At 37.0% G+C, this 16365-nt stretch overlaps 1 protein-coding gene across 3 annotated transcripts in view; it reads left to right on the top strand.

Moving 5' to 3' along the window:
* LOC150082205 (inactive dipeptidyl peptidase 10-like) overlaps positions 1 to 16365 on the top strand; it is a 362607-nt gene that overhangs the window by 267962 nt on the left and 78280 nt on the right. For all 3 annotated transcript variants that reach the window (XM_090379166.1, XM_090379165.1, XM_090379167.1), the window contains 2 exons: positions 2607 to 2701; positions 15287 to 15361. In XM_090379166.1, coding sequence (XP_090235292.1) covers positions 2607 to 2701; positions 15287 to 15361 — 170 coding nt within the window. The remainder of the gene's footprint in view (positions 1 to 2606; positions 2702 to 15286; positions 15362 to 16365) is intronic.

Below are 16365 nucleotides of genomic sequence, written 5' to 3'. Positions count from 1 at the left end.
TATTGCAAAACTTTCCTAGTACCCTTTGTATAATCAGAAGGCAGGAACTCTAAGAATAATTACGGTATTAAAGGATAATTAAAGAAAGAAAACACTATTACAACCACGTGATTTTTAAATTAAGATATACGATGGAGCAGAAACGAATTATACTGGCCACTTCTTCTGTAACGTCCAAAACTTGCAATTTACAAGCCTTTGTGTATTTAGTTACAAATTATTCCATCCTCCTGAGTATAAACATTTGATTTATTTAAAGGCTTGCCGGTTTAACAAGTGGCTGAGCATTGTCACCTGATTACCTGATTGATTAATAATCGATGGAGCGAGATACTTTAAAACCTCTCCGATATATAAATAAAAGTTAATAGATTGGTGACACATCGGGACAGAAAGCGCAAATTCAATGCAGAACTCGACAGAGCACTGAATGCAGTGCATGTTTTTAGTACAGAACATAATAAGTACATTATAAAACTTAAGACTGACTTGCCGGGGCTGAGCGTCTGTTTCAATTTTTTTTTTTTAAAGGTTTTTAACATGTCAATTGGCATTTCATCCAGACCTATCAAGACAGACAGTCCTAATTTCCTCGACTGTATTGCCAGTGGAGATAAGCGTTGGATGTGTTCGGTACGACCCAAGAGATGAAGTGTCAGAGCATATAGTGGACTTCAAAATCATCACCAAGGCCCAAAAAATTTCATTTACAGAAGTCTAGAATCAAGACGATGCTGATCATATTTTTCGACAAACTGTGTGATTCACAAGGAATTTGTAGCTGAAGGGGAAAGAATCAATGCTTCGTTATACGTACAGGTGCTTCAATCAAAAAATATTGAAGCGCATTTCTCCTGAGAGGCCACAATTTCGAGAGAAAGGCCGGTGGTTCTTGTTGCACGACAGTTCCTCAGCCCATTCCGCTCTTGTTGTAAAAACATTTTAGACGAAACATGTCATTGTACAGATAAACCATCCACTCTACTCTCCCAATCAAACACCAGCGGAATTCTTTCTCTTTCCCAAGGTAAACTGCCCTCAAAGGAAAGAGATTTCAGAATGGTGAGGACATAACGAAAAAAAGTAACCGCCGAATGAACATCATCTTTTTGGACACGTTAACTGACTCTTTTTAGAAACTTTTAGAACGGCATAATAAGTGCATTCAGGCAGGTGGCGGTTACTTTGAATAAAAGTAAACCTATTTTTGAGCTCCTTCACTTTGGGTTGTTTTTGTTATTATCCGCACTCACGTTGAGTGCGGATAATTTCGATTAATTTTGTCATCAGAAATTAAATTAGATTTCGAATCCAAATCGATCTTAACGGTGCGTGCGTTACATCTAAAATCGAATTTTGATAATATACTAACTCTTTCTTTTTTTTTTTTCAATGATTTCACATTTAAGATGGCTAATCATAAATGTGAACTTTCTAGAATGGTTCATTTTTCAGTTGAAATTAGTCGTAAATGTAAACTACACTTCCGGAATCGTAATTAATAAAGCTAAGAGTCGCGATATTTTGGGTTTAATTAACCACCCTTGTTTATATTTGTGCTTACACTGCGTTCACTTTTCGCTCCAAAAGTTGTACCAGTAAAAGAGTTACCATGTAGAAAATTGTACATCACCGAAATCACTGTTTTAATTATTCAACAATTCCCCAGCCACTGTAGCGTATCCATGGTAACTAACATATGGTGTTCTTTCAGGTCATCGTAACCCATGCACGATTGCTGTTCCCCGAGGAAACAAGTTACAGTAGCGATCAAACTATCATAACAAGATGTGGTTTCTAAATAAGTCAGTGACTGACAGCACAAGACTGTTATAATTGGCCGTTGGCATGGCTACAAATTCAGAAAACAAAATAAGATATGCAAAATACTGTACTGTCTTATTTCTTGTATTTATCAATAAATGAGCATTTTATTTACGAAAAATGTTAAGAAGAATGTGTTAAAATGTTAATAAAAATGTTAAACCACTTGAGATGCTTTTGGACATTGCCCTTTTGAAAACAGAGGCATGTGCAACTCTCTAGAGATGTTAGAGTCGTTTACGAACGAAATAAATTGGGAAATGTTTTTTAGTCTTTTGGTTGCTACTTTTTTGAATTTGGGGGAGGGGAGTAATTTATACAAGACCTTCATCCCTCATGTTCAGCGCCATCTATTGTTACTTGTGAGAAACAAGAATTTGAAATGATTAAAAAGATCACCAGCTGTTATTAAACGTTCTTGGTAATGACAGCTGCTTAAAGAGAATTGTCAATAGCTTGTAAAGTTTCAGAACTTTTCTAGCAATATAAATTTTCACAGAAAAAGGGCGTAAATGATCTTCCTGCTGACGTACTCTCTAACTCATCATGGACCACAACGCTGTACTTAAGAAATCTCTATTTCTCTAACGTTGTAGAAAGACTATGTGACATAATGCGGAAAGTTCTGAGTGACAAAGCGTAATTAGTCGAACGGGACCCATTTGTCACTCTAATACTAGGAGATTAGTTGATACTCTTATCAGAAATGTTACACCTTTGTGAACTTGGCAGTCTCTGATTCGTTGGTAATTCGCCCGTTTCTTCTTCTTCTTCTTTTACAGATAGCGAACTTCTCTATAAAAGTCCGGATGGTAATCTCGTTCTTTATGACCTCGTATCATCGCAGAAGTCAGTGTTCGTACCAAACTCTACTTTTGTAAGTATTATTTATTTATATATTTATTGCATATATTTATTCTTAGGGAAACTTGAGTTCCGATATGAAATAGCGAAGTAATTTCAGCACTTTTTGCAGTGCGGTATACCGTTAGAGTAGATAAGGAACTTCTGCTTTGCTGCTACCAGCTAAAATTGGAATATTAATTATTTATAGTAATGTGTTGTATTTTTAGTTACACCTGTAACTGACGTGTGGACTACAAGAGTTCAAAGAACAAACCGACAGATGTAGCTCTGCTAAAATTCAAATATTAGAAAATCAATATTTTTATGTCATTTATATATATCGTCGAATATTTTGCCTATATGCTCTACATATTCGTATATTAAATCTATTTTGCAGACACATTGCATGTTGGGAGCGCATTTACATAATTGCAGAATAAATTTCTTTCTTTGTTTTTAGGCGCATTGATATACTCATGAGCCAAAATATTGTAACCACCCATAGACGCACCTCATAGGACCTAGGAGAGTCACCGACCGGCGCAGCATATAGTGACGACACAGGTAGTGCCTGTCAGTACAAAGCCCGTACAGTGAGGATGAGGAAATATTTAAGTAAGACTAAAGGCAACAAGGCATAATATTTTTAAGAGTTATACTTATCTATATTAGGCACTGTTCGAGGGCCTTCGTAGTGATGGTATGACAGGAATGGTTCGAAGAGGGACACACAACCACCCACGATGGGGAGACCACTACTGGTTTACGGTCGAGGTAAACGGTGGTTGGCACGTACTGTCGGGCAATAGACTGCTCATTAGCCACCAATTTACGGCAGACTACAATCAAGGGTGTACAGAGAAACGTTTCAGAGTACGCCATCCAGGACGCTGTTGCGGATAGGCGTACGGAATAGGTGACCTGTTCATGTGCCCATGTACACGGAACGTCATCGACAACTCCGCCTGCAGTGGGCACGGGAGCACTGTTCTCGGACATTGGACAACTGGAAAAGATCGCCTTGTTTGATGAATCAAGATTCAAATTCCATCATGCCGATGGACCAGTGCGTGTTGACGGCGAGCATGTGAACAGCTGCAACCAGATTGCACGGTTGGTCGAAAACAGGCGGGCGGCGGTGGTATCATGGTTTGGGAGATGTTTTCATGGACATCACAGATCCCCTCATCCCCATTGAGCACACCCTCACCACCAGATCCAACCTTGGCATTGTTTCTGATAACGTTTTGTCCTACATGGTGGCCGTGTATCGAGATGGTACTGGACTCGTTCAACAAGACCACGCCCCCTGTGTCACAAGGCCCGCATTGTATAGGAAGGGGTCAAGGATCACGACTAAGAATTTCACGTGTCCCCTGGTCGCCAAATTTCTCCGACATCAGTCTCATCAAACATTTGTGGGATGTGGTGGAACGCAACATTTTCCAGTTCACACCAGTGCTTCATCCCTTTTCCGGACTTTATAAGTCCTTCCAGCTGTTGCAGACCTGAGAACACCTTTCGCAGTCTCGTGAAGTCGATGCCACGCCGAGTACAAGAGGGTATCACGGCGGAAGACGACCCAACACGTTAGGTGATCATATTGTTTTGGCTTATGAGTGCACTGTATATGAGTACGTCTATTTGTCTTCACAGTGTCCGTCCGCATTTAACATTTAATAACTCTAAATCCTGTGAATGGATTTTAATGAAATCAGACCAAAATAAATCCATAATTATTCTTTCCTTTTTTTTTATATACTTGGTCATGGGCTATCCATATACCATGTATTGTTGCAGAAGCACTGCATATTATGTTTGTTGGCGTGCGCTTGAAGAAAGCCAATGAATGGGCAATATGGCAGATGCACAGAAATGAAATGTTCTCGATTTACATGAAATTCATTGTTGTTCTTGCTCTTTATTTTTCTTATTATATTAATCACAGCAGAAAGGTTAACTACGTATTATATTTCAATTGTTATTAAAAGCCAAAAAAAAAAAAAAAAAAGCCAGGCTGGCCGAATGGTTAAGGCTCCAGACCTGGCCAAGGTAGATGACCTTATGGGTTAAAAGCTGTTATTGATAATATAAAGTTGAATATGAATACGGATGTTTATTGACAATATTGTGTATTCAAATTATGAAAAAGTTATGATGAAATATTAGCGTCACCCGGTAATTTCTTACATACCCATATATGTATTATATCTATAAATTGCGTGTATTCTCTGGTCGATTTGCCTGTTTTGCTGGACGAAAAAAACCACACTTTCTGTGGGAAAAAACCTTGCTATCTACGCCTGAGTTATTAAAAGCCAGGAATAAATAAGTAAACAGCATTACGAAAGTGTTGATCGTATACTACGAACTCAGAGCCTGAAATATGTATTGCTTTTCACGCTCTGTTGATTATAAAGTATTATAAAACGTGGAGCGAATATTAAATTTTGTGTTTTTTGTATTGTGAGATACGTGCAGTAAAGTGAAAACAATTACTTTTGAATATTATTAATTGTTTTCATATATTGTTATTGTATAGTAAATTAGTTAGTAATTAATTGGTAACAACGCATCAGTTATTTATTTTTCACTTCTATTAATCGCAGAAAAAGAAAAAATTCAGTTAATTTAATAAATAAAAATCGAACTCGCCTGAAAGGTTAACGTATTGATTTGTTTTAAGCTAAAAAGGAGAAGACTAGTGCGTTTATAGTTAATGACTACTGTAACCGACCCTTCATCGTGTTATATTTATAAAAGAAGTTCGTGTTCTTAAAACTGAGAGTATTATTAAATAATGAAAGATGAAATTTATTTTTGCACCTTTTCTTTTACTAAAGTGGGACTCTGTAACATTTCGATTAAGAGAATAATTAAGTACTTATTATTAATACTTCAAATATCTGATTTGGGGTTTTATGCCCAACTTGATCGCTTCTAAATTTTCGTAATTTTTCTATTTCGTATATCTTCATTTCTGCACGGTTGCCTGTTCGATTGATGTACCGACAAGCTCTTACAGCAAATTAAGAATACTCATTTAGCAGACAAGCCCTTAATTACGAGGAAAGGAAGCTGTTTCCATCGCAACACGAAACCGTAATTTTAATCTTACGATAGATAAACGCTGGATCGCGATGGAAAGACAAGTTGCAGAATAAGAAAATTGTGGCAACATTTATTTTCGTTTGTACTCTTTTGTGAAAGCAAAACAGAGGCTGGACATATGTCGTGCGTAAAGCAGCGTGCTGTGATTAACGGACATGGAAAAGGACAGAGCAAAATAGCGGTAAATGAGGAGACTGGATTAAATGAAATGATTCGCTAGGAAATGTAATTAAGTACAATGATAACAGAGGTTGTCTTTCTCTAAATATACGAAGATGACTATAGTGCTTATGTTATCGCAGAAATATTGAACTGTTAATTTATGTTTCATTCGCGTAGCAATCTATAGACATTGATACTTTAATGATGTACTTTTAGGCATAAATGAGTAGAGCACCTTTTTTTTTTTTTTTTTTTTTTTCCACCATGCCTGTCCATCCATCCGCATCTAACAGCTCGACTTCCAGTGGATGGGTTTCATGAAATTTTATATTTAACTCTTTTAGAAAGAGTTTTCGAGCCTTGCCAAATTTCATTAAACATTGGACAAATAGAAATCCCGCAAATATTATTTAATTTTTTTTTCATATCTGTATATTACATGGGCTATACATATATTGTAGCTGAAGCATTGGATATTATATTTGTTGCCATGCGTTGATTGGAGAAATGAATGGACAATATGGCACACGTGCAGAAATTTTCTTAATTTGTGCTGTGCGTATATGAAGGAGCTCATTATTTTGTTATCAGTTTACTAAATATATAAAAGATGAATTATTACTATTTGATTATTATATTAATCAGAGCAGAAACTTATTTTATTTCGATTGTTGTTTATATATAAGTAAAATATTACAATATACTTTATTTATTTTTTCTAATGACGTGAAAACAATTAGCTGTATTGCTACTTAATTAATTAGTAATTAATTGGTAATAAGAAAATGAATACATTTTCTGCTTATACTCCAAGATGGCCACATAATGCTAGAAGAGTTTACAAAATAAAATACAGGTGACCCCCGCTTAGCGCTGATAATTCGTTCCTGAAAAACAGAGCGCTAATTGAATCCGCGTTAAACGAGCGCCTCATTCCCATAAGGTCACATATGCATATGTGAGTTGCGGTCAGTGCCATAGGATATTTCCTAATCAATAATAAACGGTAGTGAAAAGATGCACAAATGTCGGTCAAAATATTTAATATTCAAATATTTGTACATATAAAATATTCTGCATTACATAGCTATATAATTATGAGGTAACTACTAACGTATCAAAATTAAACTTAAAATTCCAATTAAAATCATGAATTTAATTGATCTAAATTAATTTCATTTAATTGATGAATTTAATCAAGAAAAATGTGTCGATTTTGGGTTGAACTTTGGCCCTCTTCCAAATAAACTAAAAGGGGTATTAATTTTAAATCCCCCGCACCCCCGCAGAGTTATCACCCAACAATAAAGTCAACCGATCCTTCGCCGCTTTGAAACCTGCCATGTGTTTTTCTTCTATCAATATGAAACTTCTTTTAGGCATTCGTTTCCACAAAAGTCCTACTTCATCTATGTTAAAAACTTGTTGAGAAGTATAACACATAATATCCCTCTTCAATAATTTTAACAAGTTCTTTTTTGAAAATTTTGGCTCCTTAATCTGCACTTGCGGCTTCTCCCTGGATTTTAAATCTATTCAACCAGCCCTTACTAGTTTTAAATAGTTCCACATTTTTTTTTTTAGGTGAGTTTTCTTCAGATCATCATATTGGCTAATCTCTCTCTCTCTCTCTCTTTTTTATAATATTTAACTTAACTGAATTCTGAATTGGATATTATCTTCAATAAAATCCTGATAGCCGGCCTAGCCCTAGTTGCTTGCAATGGAACAGCTATATTTTCCGCTGCTAAAATTAATTCTTTATTTTTTTTATAATTGTCCTTACAGTTAAACTTGCAAGTCCTAAATTATGGCACACATCCGCTTGTCTTTGACCGGAATCGATTCGCTTCAAAACGTCTAATTTAATTTTCAAATTCAGTCTTTTTCTTACATTTGTAGTCTTCTTACTGCGTTCAGACTTTTTGCTTTTTCATTCTTATCCGCCATTATTAACTCTTCGAAAATGTAACTGCGTTGGTTGCATTAATTACGATACAATGTTCAAGTAAACTGTCCATTACGCACGATGTCTAATACTGTACTGAGTGATGACTAGACTTCGGATAAATGCATATAACGCAAATATTAAAAGCAATATACTTGATCATTTTTTAAAATGTTGAACTCGGAACTATGTAACAAGCCACTGTACTGCAATTAAATTAGCGTGCGAGAAAATATCACTGAGCGTGGGAAAATTTCTCAAGTCGGCGTGGGAAACGTTTTAATGCCGTTTTGATATTCATTTTTAAGCTATCGACTCCATCAAATGAAATGATTTCGTTGAATATGCCAAAAATGCAATCTGTAAAAGAGCGTTATAGTGATCTGAGACAGCGTTATAGTCAGATACGGGTTATAATATAAGAACAGCGTTATAGCGAATCAGCGTAAAGCGAACCGCATTATAACGGGGCCTGCTGTACAAGAACTGCACCTTATTTAGCAGTCACGTAGACTAGAGCTGCAGTCGTTTCAAATGCTTGTACCTTCTATAGACTATTTCACTCAGCTTATTTCACTTCTGTTAATCACAAAACACAAACAAAAAAAAAAGTTAATTTAAAAAATAAAATTCGAACACGCCTGAAATTCAACTCACCGCGTACGTTACGTAATGTATTTTTATTGTGTTTATCTAAAGTGGTGCTTTCCATTATTTTTTTTCTCCACGAACCTCTTGAGAAATAATAGCTTTGCAGCGAATTCCTTTTAATAGTTAAATAAATTTTCAGCCCTCGTGGTTAGCACAGTTGGTAGACCCACCATCCTCCCCACACCGTGTGGAAGAAACCCCGAGTTCGAGTCCCGTCAGTGACGTGAGGATTTTAGTATCCTTTTCACACCGTGGCTGAGTTAGTCGGTCCCAGGCGAGGGCATGGTTTTTTCTCCCTGAAACTGAAACTCGGGATTTTCGTCCAGCAAACAGAAAATAGACCACAGAACACGCAGCTTACAGACAAATATACACGGAGCATTATGGCCTTAGTTGCCGATGCTCCTAAAAATAAATTTTCGAACGCTATATAATTTATCGAAAATCAGATTACTATAATATGTTATGTAGTATGTAACATTTTAATCATAAATTTGATTTCTTAGTCTGTAATATGGTACATGGTACGTATAATGGCGATAAAATGTAATTCTCGGAGCGTAATCAAAAAATATATGAAACAAAACTATTTAGCTAAAACTAATGAGATTTCTGAGCATTTTTCGGAAAATACTGTGCTTTAAAGTATGGCTCCAGAGAAGAAAGAAATAATCATAAATCTATCCATGTATCAAGCTTGTTTGTTTGTACTTTGACATTACCGAGGCAAAAACAAATTGGTTTCTTGCGCGTGTAAATCCTCGCTTTATAATTCCAGGTTAAGGGACGTCCACTGAACTATGCTTATGGTCCGTACGTGACCTGGTACGTAACCACCTCAATCTCGTGGTAATTGCCATCAGTTAAAATATTTTCACAATAAAGCAGAGTTCCTAGGAACCAAGATGTTCCTCTCCATCTTCTATCAGCCTTCTGAACATGTATCTGACATCAGTAGGGAGTCATTTGAACTTCCACTGAGGATACACGAAAGCCCTTCAGACTCCGAAGAAGCATTAGCCAGAGTTTCCACTGCCACCATGTGACAAAGTAAAATTTCATACTTTCTATTTTACACTATAAGTACAGTAAAAGACATTACACTTTTTTTTTTTTTTTCATAACATTCTGGCAACTGCTGAGACTCCATGTATTTATTTCGAGTTTAATGGACGATCAGATTCAGTGGACAGGGCTTGCCCCTATGTAGACTGTTAAAACGAGATTTTACTGTATTATAGTGGAAGGGGGTAAGAAATTTCACTGCTTTTTTTTGTCAAACAGTGTATGTTCTTGTTTCAAAGACAACTAAAAGCTCATCACTGAACAAAGCCTTGAATAATGTTTTTGAATTCATAATCAACTGAAATATCTATTAAGTATTCTTTTTAAATATTTAAATAAATTAGAGGGAAAATAGCGGTAGAACCAGAAGGTGAAAGGCGTCATTCCAATTCCAAACCTTTCTTTTGTTGGACAACTTGGGCGACTATACGAGGTGTCCAAAAAAATGTATACACACTTCGATTGTTAATAACTTCTGTTTATTATTTTGATAAATTCAATTTTATAATTTTATAATGAAGAAAAAATGTGAGAGAAAAAAATATGCATTAACGCAAGTGTTCAAATTGTCCTCCATTGTCATCCAGGCATTGTTGACATCGAGAAACTGAAGTGCATACATCACCTAAGATATCTCTTGATATTGCTGCACATTCGGCTTCAATAGCTTGCCGTAATTCAACGATTGTTGCTGATTTTGTGGCATAAACTTTATCTTTGGCGTATCCCCATAAATAAAAATCCAATGGCGTTAGATCTGTTTAATGCGGAGGGAACTCAACACTGTCTCTTCGTCCAGTCCATCTGTTTGGGAAAGTTTCATCCGGATAAGCCCTAACGTCGCGAACTTTCAAGCCCTTGAAATCTTCACCAACGGCGTCTTCAGCAGAAGAATGCAGATGCTTCACCACACGGGATAATTCAACAAGCTCTTCCCGAGCTGTTCCCTGTGTCACCTGCCAGTCATCCTGGACTCGAATTCTTTTGATCTCTGAGGGTGTTCAGAGGTGTCAACAACTGGTGTTTTTTTATATTTATTTATTATTTTATTTTTATTATTATTTTTTTTTTCCTGCTGGTACTCAGGACTGGGCATCCACTGATATTGCACTACCTCCAGTGGATGCGGGATTTTAGCGCACTACCGAAGCGCAGATAGTAGATTATGTCCGACTCCACGTGCCTTGGGACGGGCATCAGGCAGCAGTTGCTCAGTGTTGGCTGCTCACATTTCAGGTCCTGATTACACAGATTCTGTAGTCAAGATAGAGACAATTTGCGGAGATGGACCCAGGTCCTGGAGCCACTAAAAACAGGCCACATACATACACGAATACATAAATGTCATTGAGTGTGCATACATGCATTTCTTTTACTTTTGAGTCTTTCACAGTTTTCTTGCGTTTTACAATTTTGTAAGAGAAGCTCCATTTTCTGCTGGAGTTTCTTACACAGGTTCAAATGATTGTAAATAGAGAGTGTTATGTATTTTTGTATTTATGTAAATAAATAAATAATAAATAAATAACATCGCGATGAAAATGGAGAGTTGTCCCCATCGTGTTGAAAATAAAATTCATCATCTTCAAATAGCTCACGAATGTGTGGGCCGATTGATTCCTGAATCAAGTTGAGGCAAACAAACACTAGTAAACAAACATCACTCCGAACGATCTTATTTCCAATAAGATCGTTCGGAGTGATGAGGAAATTCAACCACTCGGAAATTCAGTCCTACGATCAGGATCATCTTCGTTCAGTGTCTGCAGTAATCCGGAATGTACCTTTTCCATTTTGCGCGCTTTAAAATGTTATGCACACTGGATTTGGGGATTGCCCTTCCACGAGCAGCTTGTCTGACAGATTTCCTTGGTGTTTGTTGGAAAAGTTCCAGCACCTCTTGTGATCTCGTGGGACTCGTGGATATGCGAGGTCTTCCTGAAAGTGGAAATTGTAGCTAGATTTTGTCACGGGCAGTATTTCCATATATGTTTTGTATTCCCGCAACATACTATGGCGTTTTCAAATTGTTTTCCCTTTGGGATGGCGAGGAGAACAGGATATTAGATGGATGGTCATAGTGAGTAGACACTGAGCGTACATTTGTATAGAAAATTTGTGCAACAAATAACTTTATTAATTAGACGACTTATAAAAAAAGAAAAAAACAGCTTCAACACACCACTTTGGTTCCTGCTTCGACAAGATGAATGGTCCTGGATGGCTCTGCCAGGATCAGTCGGCTAGTGGATTCTCCTGCAAGGGTTAACCGTGTCAATGCCATGCCCCTACTCTCATGGTCTGAGAGACAGGATTCAGGCTGGAGGAGGTGCGGGTATAGTGTCTAGGTAGCCCTGGCGTCCCACTCCCGAGCGCAGTGGGCTTCCCATTTGGGCTCTGGGATGGGTGGGAATCCCAGACAAACCAAACAAACTCCATAAATCCTGATACTATAAACTAACTTTTCTTCTGGGGGGCCCCAACATGGCTGCTACCAGATATTAATATAGATGACCAGAATATCATTAATACTGCAAAGCGGCCAATAACGGAAGAAAAACCAGGACCTACACCACACTTCCTGGTAATCCATTCAACATCTGAAAACCCCACAGGAAAGATGTCGCTGAAATCAGTACGCTCGGTTGATATCTTAATAGAAACGAAAAACGAAAAGCATTCAGAACAGCTTCTGCAAGCTACCTCTATCGGAAAACTTCTTGTTTTCTTCGATATTAAAAGAATTATTATGGCTGAATACTTCCCGCCAGATCAGACTGTCAATCATACTACATTGAAGTTCTGACAAGGCTACGTTAAAAAATTCGAAAGAAGAGACTTAAATTGTGGAAGGATAGTTGGATGCTCCATCAAGACAATGCGCTCTCTGCTTGCCGGTTTCTGCCCCCCCCCCAAAAAAAAATCTGTGTGTGTGTGAACATGCACCCTACTCTCAAGACCTAGCCCCTAGTAACTTTTTTCTCTTCCTCAAACTGAAAAGTGTATTTAGGGAACCCATTTTCAGATCATTGAAACCATGCTACGCTCGCCTGAGACCATTGGTCTCAGGCGAGGGTAGCATGGTTTTTTTTTTTTTTTTTTTTAACCCCCGGAAACTCGGGTTTTTTGTCCTGCGAAAATTGACCTCAGAACACGCAATTTACAGACGTTATACGTGGAGCAATATGGCCTTAGTCGCTGATGCTCCTAAAATCTTTCTACTAATACATCCATCCAGAGTTCTGCAGCGGAGGCATGCACTGTTGACACCGATGTGGTTTTGTAAGAATTGCATATGGTTATCAAAATGAGAGAAATGAGAACTTTCATTTCGGGTTGTTTGGATCTTTTTTATCCAGTATGCACAGAAATAGGAGTTCTGATTATCTGAGTGTACAAACAACCTAGGAAAAGAAAAACCAGTGAACTTTGGATTTTGGATAATGAAACTAAAATTTTGGATTCTACCAGTTTAAGCCATATTTTAACGAAGAAAAACGTATGTATAGGACAACCGACCAACCTCCTCCACCCTCATCTTCTTCAACCCATGCACGTTATTACTAATACTAATGGTGGTATATGACTCATGAACCGGTGCATTACCACCACTTTTGCTTATTGGAGGCATGTAGCGGTGAAACCCATGTTTAGTCTCCAGAGCAAAGTTTCCGACATCGTCGTCTCCTTCAGCCCATGCACCGTACTAAATACTATAGGTTTTTATACCTTTCGTGTTTGGGTTTTTCATAAAAAAAAAAAACAATAAAAAAAAAAACGCGTTGCATGTAGCATCTTATGTATCACTGTGGGAATATACACTGTTAATTTTGAATGATACATGCATTTTCAAAGTGCCAAGGCAGATAGTTCTCTGAGGATAGGATCGGAGAGGGAGAATTGTGGTAGTTAGTTTGGTTGCACTTTGAATGGCACTTCTACTTAATGTTGAAAACCAGTCAGGTCAATCTCTGAAGAGTCAAACACCTTGATTTCGAGTCATTTATTAGAAAAAGGCCGACCGGGCTAGCCGGGTAGGTAAGGTGCCTGCCTGACAACCCAAAGGTCGTGGGTTCGAATTCCGCCTCGGGCTTGGATATTACGATGGTGCCACACTGTCCGATTGGACCTCACGACCACGATACACGAAGAAAGCAGGAAAAAAACTGGTTCCTTCGTGTATTGCTCACATCATACGATAAAAAAAAAAATTAGAAAAAGGATAGTCATTGCCACTGCCGTTATTATCATTTAGGTTGTTTATGGACCGAATAGCGGCGTTGGTCAGTTACTGTTATAACGCTGATATTTCAAATAATATTAAAATTGCTAATCGCTACACTCACTGGCCAAAAACTTAGAAAACTTTATGAAGTATCTAGTAGGGCCATCTTTGGCCCGAATTACAGCCGTTGCGTGTCGTGGCATGGAATTCCACTAAGTGTCTCAGGGAGTTTAGCTCCAGATTTAACCATTCTGCCATCAGCATATTGTCAGCTGCTTTATTATGGTCGTTAGAAAACTGCAGAGCAGAACTGCCCTGTCTAACATATCCGAGACTTTCTCAATTGGATTCAAATCTGGAGATTTAAGCGACCAGGATAGATATCGGAGATCTTGGCATTGTTTATCGGACCATTCAGATGCAATGTTTGCAGGTAGATAATTGCACTGAAATCTATAAAGAATCCGAGTAAAAATGAAGCAACTTCGAGTGAAGTTGAGCCGAAATGACAGAGATATATTCATTGGAGGTAATATGACCTTCTAACGGTAGGAGCAGACCCATTCCATTCTAACAGAACAAACCCCATACCATGTTATCACTTCTAGCCGCTAGACAAGAGTCTGGATGCATGGCTTCATGAGGTTTACGCCATTGTTGCAGTAGAGTGTAAATCGAGTCATCAGACCATATTTTTTCACTGTTCCACAGTACAATCTTGGCGTTGGCGACACCACTCCATTCGAATATTTTGATTTTTTTTACACAAAGAAGTGTAAAAAAGTTCGCACACGACTATCAAATCTCAAATTCTTAAACTCCCGTAATCCGCATAGTTCGGTTGGAAGTGGATCGTTCTTTGCCTAAACTGAATTTTTCAGTAATTTGCTGCACACTTGATCTTCTATTGTGATGCACAATACGATTCTCTTTATCATTTCTTTCTTTTAAAGATGCATTCTCCTTTCGTCTTCACTCATTGTATGATTTTGAGATGGTTGCTTTCGACACACTACTGATTTCCTTTGTTTTCCCAATTGTGGCTCCTGAAGAAAGTGCTCCAACAATAACACCTTTATGAAAATCGACTAAGAACTCTCAGGAAAGCGTACAGTATTTATCTGTTGTCAAGGGATTTGTGATCATACCATGTGACAACAACTGACATGTGCATACTGTACGTTTAATTGCCTGTTGACGCCAATTACAAACGGTTTCTAATGTTTTGGCCATTGAGTGTATTAAAAAAGTACTATTAAAAACGTAGATATGTTTTCAATAGTAATACTTTTAATGATGCTTTTTATGGCAGTATTATAGTTTATTTAGAATGTGAAGGATGAAATAAAGGGATGAACGTGGCAAAGGAGAGGAATATATTTTAAAATGATTGCTCTCCTTTGAAATCATTTATTATTATTTTTTTTATTTTTACATTTGATTTCCTCTAACAGAAACAACTGGAGATTCATTCATACAGTGTGTCAGCGGACAAACAGTTTGTTCTTCTGGCTTACGATAGCAAACAGGTAAGTAATATCAAAGTTCGGATTTTACTCCATTTGAAATTGTTTTTGTCTTGCTTGTTTCTGTACATCTTCGAAACAGTGTTGAAAATGCCCCTCAACGTGAATTAAACTCATCCGTGAAATACAAATATCTTCTTAAAGATTGGAACAGGTTTATTAGTTGTGCTATACGTTAAGACTTTTGCAGGACCATTAATTTCATGTTATATTCTGGTACCTAGTGCCTGAGTGTGCTGCTTTAGGATTAGTCTCCTCGGCCCATTTAGCTGTTACTAGTAATTCGCTATAACTTAATTTAAATCCGGTTCTATTAATTATTCTATCCCATAACCATCTAGTAGAAATTTGGGTTTATAAACCATTCTGTTCGTATTATACAGTCATTCAGTGAAACTAAGAATTTTAAGTCATAAGTTATGCTCGTAATATTCAACATAATATTACGAACTTCATTGTTATGGCAGCCACACTCTGCGATCACTTAATAACAGGTGGCTTAAAAACGAAAAGTTATTACGTAAACTTTTTATAGTGTTCTTTAGTGTTCCTTTGCATATACGTGATTTCATGTCTGTATTTTGTTTCTCCCTTTCACTTCAAAGAATAATATTTGCAAATTGATACAGGCTTAGCTTAACAAACGCTGTTACCTTTTAAATAAAAAATATTCTCTAAAATGAAAGATTATTATTCTCTTTTTGAAGAATTTAAAATTTAGTACTGCAAGTTAAATCACTTTTCATTAAATTAAATTTAATGTTTTTATTTAAGTTGCTGATTTTGCCGATTTAATAATTCTCTAAATAATTCTCTATTTAGTATAGTAAAGTAATTATTCTGTATGGTTTAGCTTAAATATCCATTATTCAGAAACAAATTCAACCTACACCACCCTGTTTAACACCCACACTGATTATAATGGCCTTTGTTCTATTAACTGATTTCAACGAGCCATCTTTCTTTATTACTATGTGTGTGCATGTGTGTGTGTGTACACACACACA

This window comes from Mastigoproctus giganteus, chromosome 8 (assembly GCF_048544385.1).
Source record: "Mastigoproctus giganteus isolate SK-2022 chromosome 8, ASM4854438v1, whole genome shotgun sequence".
Lineage (NCBI taxonomy): Eukaryota > Metazoa > Arthropoda > Arachnida > Uropygi > Thelyphonidae > Mastigoproctus > Mastigoproctus giganteus.
This window is presented reverse-complemented; position numbering and strand designations above follow the sequence as displayed.